The sequence below is a fragment of the Lissotriton vulgaris genome, chromosome 7, assembly GCF_964263255.1.
Source record: "Lissotriton vulgaris chromosome 7, aLisVul1.2, whole genome shotgun sequence".
Classification (NCBI taxonomy): Eukaryota; Metazoa; Chordata; class Amphibia; order Caudata; family Salamandridae; genus Lissotriton; species Lissotriton vulgaris.
The window spans coordinates 1,515,598,537-1,515,612,788 of NC_141695.1; the positions used below are offsets into that span (position 1 = coordinate 1,515,598,537).

The 14,252-nt window shown below is 45.4% G+C and overlaps 1 protein-coding gene across 1 annotated transcript in view; it reads right to left on the minus strand.

Annotated features, from left to right (window-relative positions):
• The window catches only part of LOC147705912 (inactive serine/threonine-protein kinase TEX14-like), a 722,788-nt gene that overhangs the window by 449,929 nt on the left and 258,607 nt on the right, over positions 1–14,252 (minus strand). The window contains exon 7 of the mRNA XM_086929575.1: positions 2,119–2,235. Within this exon, the coding sequence (XP_086785701.1) occupies positions 2,119–2,235 (117 nt within the window). The remainder of the gene's footprint in view (positions 1–2,118; positions 2,236–14,252) is intronic.

Sequence of the window (14,252 nt, forward strand, 5' to 3'; positions counted from 1 at the left end):
TCTCACCCGGGTTGCGTTTCGGCTTGTGTGCGGGAAGTTTGGGCGTCCCTTTCTGGACCTCTTTGCCTCCCGGCTGAATGCGCAGCTTCCACGCTTCTGCTCCAGGTTTCAGCAGGAAGGTTGTTGGGGGGTGGATGCCCTGTCGGTTCCCTGGCCATCCCGCCTGCTCTATGCCTTTCCCCCCCTGGCGCTGATCCCCAGGTTTCTGTCCCGTCTGTGTCTGGAGGATCGGGAGGTGGTTGTGGTTCTGCCCTTTTGGCCTCGGAGGTCTTGGTTTCCGACAGTACGTCTTCTGGCGGTGCGGGGCCCTTGGTTCCTCCCTCTGTCCCCGTCTCCCCTGCGGTCCTCCCCACCACTGTCTCTTCTCCGCTTGCGGCTGTCGGTGTGGAGGTTGAGAGGCAGGGGTGGCGCCGGAGCATTTAGCTGCTGCCATCCAGGGTTCCCGTAGGCCTTCCACTCTCATGTCCTATGATCGCCACTGGGGTAACTTCAGTCGTTGGTGTTCGGCCTTGGACCTTTCCTCTTTGCACTGTTCTTTACAGGCGGTGCTTCAGTTTTTGTGGGAAGGTTTTGAGAAAGGTTGGGCTGTGTCCACCTTGCGTGCCCAGTGGGCGGCTGTTCGGGCTTTTCGTTCCCCGTGGGGTAATCTGTCTGATGATGAGGATTTGGTCTCCAGGCTGCTCCGCGGTTTTTCTCTTTCTCGTCCGGTTTCCCGGCCTTCCTTTCCCCTGTGGGATTTGCCCTTGGTCCTTCGGGCCTTGATTAGTCCTCCGTTTGAGCCTTTGTCGGAGGTGGATTTGAAGTTTGTGACCTTGAAGGTTGTGTTCTTGGTGGCCATCACGTCTGCCAGGCGCCTGGGCGAGTTGGGGGCCTTGATGTCACGGGAGCCTTTTCTGTCCTTTTCGGAGGGCGGGGTGGTGCTCCGCCTTGATTCCTCCTTCGTACCTAAGGTCGCTTCTCAATTTCACCGGTCCCAGGAGTTGGTCTTGCCTGAGTTGGGTTCTGCTATGGATTCCCCGGGTGGTCCTTGTTGGTCCTTGTTGGATGTGTGCCGGGCTTTGCGTGTTTATCTTGAGCGCACGGCGGCTATCAGGTTGACTGACTCCCTGTTTGTCTCTTTTGGGGCTGCTTGCCGTGGGCGTAAGGCTTCGTCTGTGTCCATTGGTCGCTGGCTGAAGCAGGTCATTTCCTTGGCCTATTCTCTTTCTGGGTCCCCTCCTCCTGTGGGTGTTCAAGGTCGATCTACGAGGGGGGTGGCGGCCTCCTGGGCTGAGATCCGGGGTGTCCCTCTTTCGGAGATTTGTAGGGCGGCCACTTGGGCGTCTTCCAATACGTTCATCAGGCATTACCGTCTCCTCAATTTGCTGGGTGATGAGGGCGGTTTTGCTTTGGGGGTGTTGGGTTGTGTTCGCCCGTGATTTCTGTTCTGTGCTCAATAAATGCCTGGTTTTTGCTGTACTGGTTGTTTGTTGTGTTTTGTGGGATGAATGCCGGGGTTTGCTTTGGTATGTCTCATTTAGTAAGGAAGGTGTCGAGGACGTAGGGACCTGGGGGTAATGTCCTATTACTTACGGTAATCTTCATTACTCCGGGTCCCGTAGTCCTCGACACCTTCATGACTTCCCTCCCTCCCGCCCTGTTTGCCGGCCTTCATCCTTTGGCTTGGTATTTCAGAGGGAATGCTGGGACATGTACCCTTTTGTACTCCCGGCGGGAGGGGGAGGGTAGGCCCAGCATTCCTTCTTTTTCTTTTTCTGTCAGAGATAGTGATAATCTCATTTAGTAAGGAAGGTGTCGAGGACTACGGGACCCGGAGTAATGAAGATTACCGTAAGTAATAGGACATTTCTTTTTGTTACCTGCTATCACCTTGGTATTTTGGTCGGCTGGGACCTCTTGGTAACTGCAGTGTTGAAAACATCTTACTGTGGTACCTTGCATTGCCAACCTCTTCCCTTTGGCAATCACTGTGCTTTGGGCCTCTCATGAATGAAATGTTCAGTGCAGAACGCTTTTGATACTTACAGCGTTAAAAATTACATTTCCTCCTACTATGTTACTCAGAACCTGCAAGGATTAGAGACTCTCCCCCAGTGGAGCCTATATGACTGCTGGTACCTGCAATGCTGCTGCTCCGTAATCAGAAGATCTATTGTGCCACGGGGTTTGTTGCAGCGAGGATGTAAAGGCTGCTTCAGTTCACGCACTGTAACAAACTGTCCTCTCCACAGCAAGCTGAGGAAAAAGTGGGAGAAAGAAAACTATTGTTAGCTACATGGTTTCTGGGTCACTGGGACGGAACTCACAATGGGCTCACAGGTAAAACACACAAAGACAGAACCCATAATAGCATGAACGGCACAGAAATGCGGACTGAACCTCAGAACCAATCAAAGGCAAAGCACTCTAGGACTGAAGCCGAGATAGAGACAGAACACTCACGTATTTAGAGGACGAACAGTGTAGGACACAGAAAAAAAAGTAGAAGAAAACGAAGACAGACGACACGTACCCAAGGACAAAAGACGAAGCCATAAAAAAAGCATTGCGAGGGCCAAGCAAGGCCCTGCAATGCAGACCCCAAACATTATTTTATTGCAATGTCATTCGAGTCATGAAATCATGTCAACGAAGAAATTATGACGTAATCCGTGGTTCGGTGCTGGTGAAAAATGTCCCCCAGCATGTGTAAAAGGTAACAATATACTGTTTCTAAAACATGCCTTATCCAAGATCCTTATTCAACGCTACTTAGAAGAATGGGTGAGAGATCCTATCAAGAAGTCGACAGGCCTGCCAAGTATCACGCATTAGGTGTGACTCTAACGCATTTCAATGCGGTGTTCCGCATCACAGCACTGAAATGCATTATAACGCATTTCTAATGCCACTCTGAAACTGGCTACACCAGGGTGTTAATGCGCACGCCAGTGCCTGTACCACCGGTGCGCCGGCTCTGCTGCTCGCGGCATACTTGCCAGCAGCTAGTGGCTCAGTGAATAAACAGTTAAAGATCTTGCCTGCAAGTGCAGCTCAGCTCTGGCTGAGAGTGCACTGCTACAATGTTACATATCTGCAGTTGCATTCCCGCCCGCAGTGAGGTTGCAGACCCTTCTATTTTTTTTTTAAAGAATTTTTATTGTTTTCAATAGCATGTATAACATATAGTCATGCAACCTCGACATGGCCATTGCGTAGATGGCCTAATGATCATTAGACGAACCATTTCAGGATTAGGTGGCAAAATTCTTCCCCAACAATCCCAACGCCCCCCCTCTACGCCTGCCCCCCGTCAGTGTGCCCTAACTTGGCCAGCCTAAGCGCCATCTGCAAAGCTGTTCCCTCATCAACCTATCAATCCGGAGAGAAAGGAGGGAAGAAAACAACCAAGCTATAATAAACAGGAAATTCCTCCGAATAATTACACGGTTCTCATGTCTCCGCCCTAGTTTGCTAGTACCATTAAACCTGGAATGTGTCAGGCAGCCCTCAGTCGCAGCGCGGTGTGGTATATCATCTCTCCCCTATTTCTCATGGGTTCTCCATCCCCGTCCCGCCACACTTCGTCTGTGTCCTCACTCTCCCTAGTAGAGACCTGATGTTCAGCCACCAATGCTTCCCATGCCCTGGCTGCGTCCAGAGCCTTTTTATTAGCTGTGCGCCTAGCGGCCTGCAGGCGGAGTGTCCCTTCGCTGCCCGCCCAATTCAGAAAATTCGCTTTCCACCTCTGGTAACTGGGCCCAGCTTTGGACTTCCAGTGCATGGTGAGCTCCCTTTTGGCCATAATTAGTCCCAAATCATAGAACTTGCTAGTAATCTTAGTATTGGCGATGTGTGGAAACCAAAGCAAAAGGCAGACCCCCATCTCCGCCTCTATTGTGCGTCCCATCGCCTGATTTAAACATGCTACCACCTCCTCCCAGTAGGATCCCAGCTCTGTACAAGACCAGAACATATGGCTGAAGTCGGCACCGTCGGCATTACACCTGGGGCACGGTGATTGTGATCCCCCAAAATACTGTTGGATTTTGACCGGTGTCAGATAGGCACTGTGTAAAGTAAAGCACTGAACCAATTGGAACCGAGCATTGCGCGTACCCTTCCAGGCACACCTCAGCAGCTGTGGCCACTTTGTCTTCGGAATGGGGTTACCAATATTCACTTCCCATTTACTCTTTAGAGTATCTAAGAGCGGGAGCCGCTCGGTCGACAGTCGCCTGTAGAGACATGTGATAGCTTTGAACGTGCCCGCCGCCTTGGTGATGTCTTGGCAGCCTAAAGATGTCGGGGGCTCCAATAACCCGTCTTCCACTGTCGCTGGATACCCGCTAACAAAGCAGCATGTAACAGGTAGTCTCCCCGCGGCAACTCATAGGTGCTCTGCAAGTCTTGAAAAGATAGCAGCACCCCATCTCTATATAGATCCCCCAGCATATGGACCCCAAGCTCCTCCCAAACAGCTAGTGCGGACCAGTCCCCTCCATGCGAGAGGGCTGTACACATGCTCAACGGAATCTCCGGGGCATACGGGCAATGAAAACCTATGCGTTTCTGGCTGTGGTTCCAACACATACACCTATTAGTAAATATAAGCACCACTATACTTTATTTTTCTTAAATCTTCTTTTTCATGCTCTTCTTTCTATTCATCCTGTATCTAACCTATGTATTAATTAACTTTAATAATACTTATATTCATCTATCCTAATATGTAATTGCAATGATATATATTTATACAGTATTGATATTTTGCAATGGTAAAACCTCTCTGTGATAATATTTTTTTAGGAAATCATTTAATCTCTAGTTATAGCTGCCTTTATTTCAAAGATATGTTATGTTTAAGCCTTTTATACCCTTTTTATCTTTAACTAGCAGCTCGTCCCGACTTTGTCCGGGTACGAATTGCTGCCGGCCAGTAGTATATTGTTTTGTAGGATTTCGTTTTGATAGCATTTCTTATCTGTGACAGGCCTCTGAAACGCTCTGATTCACAGTGCACTGCCGATGCACTTAAGAGTGCGCGTTCAGCAGTGTGTGAACTCGACTTTCCCCACTTTATTTTTCCTTGCAATATTATATAGCGCGAACTCGACAACATGGCATGAGTACAATTTACATTACAGAAGAACACATACATTTGTGGTAGGCACGGGGAGACAAAGCGATTTGCCTGGAATCATAGGATGTGGAGCTGATGCCGAGATTCAAACGTAGCTCCCCAGCTCTAAAGTTCGCAAATCTAGAACTTGTGGCGGGAGGTGTGTCTAAAAGTGTATGTCGTGCTGGCCATCAATGAGACAGACCTGTGCATTTTTCAAATCGGTGGTGAAAAAGTATGAGTATGTTGCTGGAGATGTGGCCCACCGTGCCACCAATGTACTTACCGGGGGAGGGTAAACACCCATTATTCCGCAACCTTCTTTCCGCATACCATCACTCCGCATACTTTCATTACGAAAGTACCATGACTCAGCAATGCCATTATAACGCATGGCATTACATTTTATATGCTTTTACCACGCATACATTTACAACGAAATTCGTTGTAAATACATGAATGGTAAAAGCATGTTTTTTTAATGTTTGGATAAGGTAAGTATGGGTATAGGGGTATATGTTTTGGGGTACTGAGGTATATGTTTTGGGGTGTTTGGGTATTTTAAGGGTTCAGATATAGTTTTGGGTTTTGGGGTAGAGGGGTAGTTTTAGGGTTTAGGGATAGGTATGGGTTTTGGGGTACAGGGGTATTTTTAGGGTTCAGGGCTAGGTTTGAGTTTTGGGGTATAGGGGTATTTTTAGGGTTCAGGGGTAGGTTTGAGTTTTGGGGTACAGGGGTATTTTAAGGGTTCAGGGCTAGGTTTGGGTTTTGGGGTACAGGGGTATTTTTAGGGTTCAGGGGTAGGTTTGGTTTTTAGGGTACAGGAATATTTTTTATGGTTCAGGGCTAGGTTTGGGTTTTGGGGTACAGGGGTACTTTTTAGGGTTCTGGGGTAGGATTGGGTTTTGGGGTACAGGGGTATTTTAAGGGTTCAGGGCTAGGTTTGGGTTTTGGGGTACAGGGGTATTTTTAGGGTTCAGGGCTAGGTTTGGGTTTTGGGGGTACAGGGGTATTTTTAGGGTTCAGGGGTAGGTTTGGGTTTGAGGTACAGGGGTATTTATAGGGTTCAGGGCTAGGTTTGAGTTTGGGGTACAGGGGTATTTTTAGGGTTTAGGGATAGGTTTGGGTTTTGGGGTGCAGGGTATATTTATAGGGTTAAGTTGGGTTAGTGTTTAAGGGTATTGGGGTATTTTAAGGAGCAAGGGTGGGTTATGATTATGGGGTGCAGGGGTATTTAGAGGGAGCAGGGTGGACACCCGGAGCTGGAATGTACAGAACCTGGGAAGAAAAAACAATGAAATATTGGGCACAATGCTCGCTTTTTTTTCCGTAATCCCGCGCCCCACACACGCCCACGCCCCCAGCACACGCCCACAGCACACGATATGAGACATGGCATGAAGGGCGGAACATAGCACACGCCCCCAGCGTTTGTCACGCCCCCCAGCACACACCCACAGCATAACGCAGACACGCCCACAAGGGACTACTTTGCTGGCAGGGTTCTTTTACCTTTTAAATGTATATGGTGGGCGGCTGCATAGCCTATGTCCTTCTGCTGCAACTGCCCTTTCCAACGCTGTATTGGGTGTTGTGATTGGTGCTGTGGTTCCTGAGATTACCCGCCTCAAAGGTTTGGGCTCTCTCTTTATTATATTAGTATAGATATATCTTCCAAATACTGTTTATTTATATTCCTAATTGTATACTGTTAAACTCCGTAAATAGACAATTTAGATTATTTTAAATATACATGAATAATAGTTTATGTTTTCAATATGTCGTGAGTCTATTATAAATATTAAGTGTTATCATACTCCCCTTTTATCTGTACCTTTTCACACTCTTCTTACTTCTTTTCTTTACTTTCTCTAGCTTAAGCCGATAATTATGATATAATCTTTTCATGGCTATTCTTATATATTATTTGAACAATCCCTATATTTATTCAGGCTATTATTAAATTATACTGTGACATTGATTTAGATACAACAATAGCTAACTGAAAAATATTTATCTTTGTTGATTCTTACATTGTGCCTTTATTAGTATTTTTATGCTAAGAATGCCTTGTTTAATTGTTTGATTACTAAAACACTGTCTTTTATCATATACCAAGTTGCCGGAAGGGGCTCCTCCGGTACGAATAGCCCGAAAGCTTAGACCTGCAGTAAAAAATTCTATCCCAGTAGCACTGTAGTGTCCCTACACAGTACATATATCCCTCCTTCCTTTTATATTTCCATTCTCTTTCCTTTTTTCACTACTTATTATCCTATTTAACATATAATTCATTTTTCTTTACCCTTTAATCTCCTTGAGCCTCTCCGACGACTTCCTATCGCTTAATCTTCTCCTTACCCGGAAATTATTCACTCTTCATTATTCACCCTTTTTTCCTACATTCCTTCATTCTTTCGTTCCCTTCCCCATATAATCTCTTATTTTATCCTTTTTTTCCCCTTTTATTCTTGTAACCTGTCCCTTCAATACTTGTTCGGACTTTACCTATATATTTTACTCCTTTCTTAATTCTCACCGTCTTTAAAACACATGGCAGGGAACGCAACCTCTTTCTCTCATCCATTATGCATAATCTTATGGAATGTTAATGGCCTTACGCATTTTATAAAACGTAAAAAAGTTCACTCTTATCTAAAAAAGAAGAGAACAGATATTGCTCTTCTACAAGAGACTCATCTAGACACTCTTGAATCAGCCAAGCTACAACGAGATTGGGTGGGAAAAGTTATTCATTGCGGGCACTGGCGTAATTTACAGAATGTATCCTTCAAATGTCAGTCACAGTGTAAACAATAGCTGAAATTTGAAAGCTCATAAATTGTATTGAAAACTTTGTATTCCATAATTGCTATGACTGTGTCGCCATTAACAGTGACTAGGATATGCATTACGCAAGAGTGAAGCATTCCTTAAAGACGATGATTCTATTTGTGGAATGTATCCTTTGAATGTTATTTATGGTGTAAATATTAGATGAAATTTGAAAGCTCATAAAATGGATTGAATCTGTTATCTCACAACTGCTATGATTGTGTCTCCATTAATAGGTATTTTCAAATATAATTTTCATTTTTGATAATTGAGAGCTTTTTGGGTGTTATATATATGATGTAGATTATCCCTTCAATGGGTAGAGACAGTATTTTAATTATTAATCTGTTATCGTTTCTAGGGTACTCAAGATTTGAAATCCATGTCCTGAGGATGGTCTCTTACACGAAAGAATAGAGACCGAAACTTCGACTGTGGCTTTATCTACCATTGAATGTTGAATTAATTCTGTGATAGATAGAAAAGCTTGAGCAATTGATGTAGTAAGGGCTGTGTAGACTAATGTATTTTCCCTTCTGCATCATTGCTGTTCATCTTGTACCCAACATTTTAACTTGATTTGATAAAAGATTAAATAGTTTTTTAAATATACACCCGTCTTTCAATCACTTTTTGCTCTCTCGTTTTTCTGATCACTAACAAGTGACAGTCTTGAATATACATCAATCTCTGTTGTTGCATAACCAGCACTAGTGGCCTCAAATCACTAAGCCCCCACGATTTCATTCCTTAAGTGATTCCAAAATTCTTGTTTTACTAAAATCCCTTGAAGGTATCTTCACCCTATCATACTTTTTGCCCAAACCCTCAAGGGTATACTGGGTTGCCCACTATTAACTCTCGGATGACTATGAGGGCCGTAATAGGCGCAACAACGTTCGCATCCTAGGTGTACCGGAAAAAGCAGAAGATCATACTCCTGATCTCTTTGTGGAAGACCTGATCCTTAAACATTTGAAGCCTAAGGGACACAGCAAGCTTTTTACAGTGGAGAGGGCACATAGAGTTCCGGGCGGGCCGCCGAAAGTTGAGGCGCCGCCTAGACCCATGATCGCGAGGGTCCTGAATTGTTTCGGGACCGTGATGTCATACTTCAGGACTCACGGGCAGACGGCCCGCTATGTTATGAAAATACTACAGTGTCCTTTTTTTCCGGACTTTACACAAGCTGTACAGAGGATGCGTCAGAGTTTCCTCCAAGTCAAGCAGAGGATGAGAGACAAAGAGATGAAATACTCAATGCTATATCCAGCCAAGCTAAGAGTCGAAGCGAATGGGAAGACATGGTTTTTTGACAATGCAGAGGTGGCATTGGATTGGTTAGACACTGTGTTGGCTGGTGGTGCCGAAGACCGTCGACAAGATGCTGAAGATGAGCGGCAGGGCCCGGAATGATGGACTTCTGTATTATGCGACTCAATTGACTTTTGGACACGGGGGGTAGATATAACCTTTTCTTAACGTGTAACAGTAATGCTTTGGGCTAATACGTTTGTTCCTCCAGCATGATTCCTGGGGGAAGGGGTTTGGAGCTGTGCGGCAGGCGCCTCCTCTTCCTACTTTTAGTTACCATTGTTGGGAGGGGCGACAGGCACACTGCGAGTTGGGGTTGGGGTGTTGTCCTAATGCAGGGGTGCAGGGAGGGGGGTGGAGTTTGGAGGAAGGGGGGGGGGGTTCTTTGTTTCTTTTGGTTTCAGTTTCGTTTTGAACTGCATTGGGTGTTGACAGATTTGAATGTGCGCGTGTGGAGTGGGGTGAATGTCTTGCTCTAATCATGGATCGGGGATCCGGGTGTTGAGTTGGAACGTGAATGGTCTGGGTGACAAAATTAAGAGGGGGATGGTTAGCCAGCTTATCAGGCGTCATTCACCCGATGTTCTTGCTAACATCCTCCCACCTCAACGTAGAAGCGGTTCCATAGTCCCCCTTACCCTGAAAAAATTTTTTATAACGACATTCAGATTGCGACCTCTTCAAATATCCCCAGGCCTAGGAGGAATGCAAGAGTTGCCCACTGGGGTGGGGAAACTAGACCCAGATTTAACAATGACTGCTTTCACCCTATGATTAGTCGTGGGACAGGGCAACACAACTTTTCGATAGGGCCAATGGCCAGAACACCAGGGTTAAATTGGCCCAACATAAATAGGTGGGGTCCAAGTACTCCGGGATATGATAATAGAGGCCAGGGAAATAGGTTCATGGCCAGGCAGGGAAATGATCATTTCTTGATGCGCCCTAATACTCCTCAGCCTATGTGGAACACAGCAGTAAACGGTTGGGGTCAGGTGCCCACCCCTTTTGATTGGGGATTGGGAATAGGGAACAGGTATGGAGTTTTATCCAACCTAAATGACTGTGACTGACATATAGAGGTCACTAACCTGGGAAAAGATGCTATAGTTCAACAATTAGATCAGAATAGCCTACGTACTAATGGTTTAGATCCCAGTGAGTCCATCCCTCAGACAGGGCAGGAAGATCAAACTACATCTAGGCATGATCATCTCCCCATGCCATATCTGTCTGAGCTCAGCTCGATCCAGGGTCTTGGCAGTGATAACCTACAGAGCTTATCGAAAGTGGGACCTAATGAAGCAACCCAAACACCACGAGAGATCGAAGGGGCATTGGTGCGGCATCCAGAAACCAAGACACCTATAGACTCCTGTAAACTGATAAGTTGGAATATAGCAGGGCTAAATGGCAAGCGACAGGATAAAGCATGGTCAAGCTTCATTTTAGGCCATCACATTATTGCCCTCCAGGAAACCTGGGACATCTCTGCCAATCTTTGGTGGGATGGGTTCACTAGTTTCACCAAAGCAGCTGTTCCCAGTCGTATGGGGAGGGCCAAGGGAGGCCTTTTAATCTTGTTCTCCTTAGACCTAAAGGGAAGCTGTAGGCAGATTAGCACCGACTCCCCCAACATCCTGATGGTAGAAAGAGTGATTAATAACACCAGTAGGACCATTTACATAAATTTTTACAACTCAGGGAATAGTGATTATAGAGGTTGTAACATTATTGACTTAGATAGCATTTTAAATTTGGTCAGTCAGAATACTAAGTTTGACACAGAATATATTTTATTAGGTGATTTTAATATTCATCCGTGTAACTTAAACTGTAGGAGAAGTAGTATCGAAGGGGATGATGGACTTGAGGGACCTCATTTTGAACATACCACAGAGGGAGAGGAGCTGGAAGATTTTCTTGCCAACTTTGACCTGTATGAACCAGATGGTGGCACCAGATTGCCAACTTTCACTGGCATTCCTCAAGGTACAATTATAGATTACATATTCGTATCCCTAGGTACCTTAAACCGGGTTATTGCTTACCGCACAGTACAATCACATTTTAGCAACCACAATCCGGTAGAACTTGAAGTGGCGTGGGGAGGCCATATGGGACCATCCCCATCGAAAGTAACCGCCCACTCCCTGAGGACTACTGACCAAGGTAGACGCATGAAATGGGCAAAGGTGGTACCGGAAAAATTTTATGCCGAAAATTTCTTAAAGATTAAGGAACAGGTCGAGATTTGTAAGAATCCTTGTGCCCAGGGTCAAGAAATTGTGGAGGCATTTGAGGTAATATGTGGACAGGTGTCACAGGACCTTTTAGCAAAGACAAAAAAAGGAACCCCAGGACATAAGCGCTGGTTTGATACAGCATGCTCAAAAGCACATAGATCATTGCTGGCAGCCCTAAAAAATACCCCTAGGGTAAAAGACGAGATTACCAGACTCAGGAAGATCTATAAGTTAGCCGTAAAAAAACGAAGGGACACCATTAAACAAGAAGCATGGGATAGTCTCCTTTCGGTGGCAGTCCTGAAGGATAGTAAAAAATGTTGGGAGATTATCAAACAGCCCTTTTTCTCAGATGATAATAACGATTCCATGGACTGCGTTATCTCTGACGAAAAATGGCTGTCTCATTTTAAAAACGTCTACGGGGATACTGTTGATGCGATTAAAGATGTCTCGCTGACAATCTCAGCCACCCGCCCCATCCTTTTTAACCGAGATGAGGTGGAAAAAGCTATTTTGTCTACTACAAAACATAAGGCACCTGGCCCTGACGGTGTTCCCGCCGACTTTTTTATGTACTCACCAAAATTGTGGGCTGAAGTCTTGGCAAACGTGTTCAACGCAGTCAATGGTAACCCTGCACCTGCCTCATGGGACACCTCTACTATTGTCCCTATTTTTAAAAAAGGTCAGCGGGATGATCCAGGCTGTTATAGGCCTATATCCCTTCTGGATTCATCCGTAAAAATTCTAGGTAGAGTTCTTTTATCCAGGTTGAGGGAGAATGTCGAGGGCTGTGGCGGGTTGTCTGAAATCCAATACGGCTTTAGGGAAAGAAAGGGGACCATTGAACAGTGCGCCAACTTACATTTGCTCATCTCCAAATACACTGTAGCCAAGGAGGGGTCCGTGTATCTTGCATTCATGGACCTCTCCTCGGCTTTTGACCTGGTCAATAGGACAAAGTTGTGGTCTATTTTGTTGGAGATGGGTATTGATGAGGCATTGGTTACCTTTATAGACACCCTGCACCAAGAACTCTTTTCAAGTGTACGTGTAACGAACGAGGGTAGGCGTACCCCTCTCTTTAGATCATTAAGGGGGGTGCTGCAGGGCTGCATTTTAGCCCCCTTGCTCTTCACCATCTATATCAATGGCCTGGGTGCACACCTAGGTGGGCAGGAAGCCGACGTCCCGCGTGCAGGAGCGACAAAGATCCCGGCGCTCCTGTATGCGGATGACGCCGTGCTGATTGCACGCACGGGAGTTGGCCTCCAGCGCCTTTTGAATGCCTTTGGTTCGTTTATGGAGCAACTAGACCTTAAAATAAACGTAACCAAGTCACATACAATGGTGGTGGGTCAAGAGTGTCGCAAGAAGAGAAACAAAACATTCACATGCAGGTGGGACACGGTCTCTAGGGTATCTACATTCCCATATTTAGGCATATTGTTCGATCAGAAAGGGTCCTGGGGTCCGCAGGTAAGAGCTAAGAGGTTGGCTGTTATTAGATCATCATCAGCACTCCTGGGCTTTGCTGGTAGGCTAGGGGCTAGACCTATGGAAGCTATACTAAAAATTTACAACAGTAAATCTGTGGCTATCGCACTATATGGTTCCGCATTGTGGGGATATGTAAATGTGGAACCAATTCAGAGAGCGGAGAATAGATTTATCAGAACCCTACTTTCCGTACCCCAGTCGACCCCAACCTATTCCATTCATAAAGAAGTGGGTCTACAGTTTCTTTCTGATAAGCTGAGTATGGCCCCCTTGATTTTTTGGCTAAAAATGTGGATGAATGAAGAACTCCCATTAAATCATAAGATTATGTCTGATGTTCTGTCCCTGGATAAATCCAACAAGATTCCTTGGCTGGCCTATTTGGCCAGGGCATTTTCAGACCTAGGCCGCCCGAAGCTTTTTACCTCCCCTGAGAATATTAGGATCCAAGACCTTGACTTTGTGAAAAAGTCTTTTATGGGAAGGAAGGAAGCATGCCGCGAAGAACGCGAATTGGTAAAACCGGCAGTGAGGGATCATTGTTTACTGGTTAACTCGCCATCACTTGCACCCTACCTTGGTTTTGTCACAATCCCCTTCCATAGGTTCCTGTTAACCAAATTTAGATTTAATTTGTTACACTTTTATTTAGGCTCTTTTAATAATTGGCAGAAGCCAGAATTAGCCCCGCCCTGTAGCTGCGACCAGTTTTCAGTGCAAGATACAATGCATTTTGTCATGTTTTGTGGGTTGTACTTAGAGCCAAGGAGAAAATATCTGTTGCCTATTCTTAAAGAGGCCGGCTTCACTCAAGTGAGACCGGCTCTGCTCTTTTTACAATTACTGCCTAATCCCCACATTACTTTTTGCATTGCTAATTTTCTGGTAGCCGCTTCAAGGGTGAAAGCTGTCTGTCAAGATTAGTTATCTAAGTCAAACGCATTTTTAATTGTCTGTCACATTTTAAAAATTTGTTGTTAACATTCATTGTTTTTGTGTAAATAGGAAAAAAAAAATTTGTATGAAATGTATTTTATCCTTTTTCTCTCTTTGTATGGTTTTTAAATAAGCCGAATAAAGATATTTTGACTGACACCCGATGTGGTACTTTTGCAGGAGACACATCTTGTTGGTAACCGTTGCATGGCCTTTCATAGAGGGGGATATCAACTGATTGCACATGCAGGTTCTCGACAGGCTCAAGGGGGGTTGAAATCTTGGTGAAGAAGTCCTTTCCATTGGAGATTCAAGAT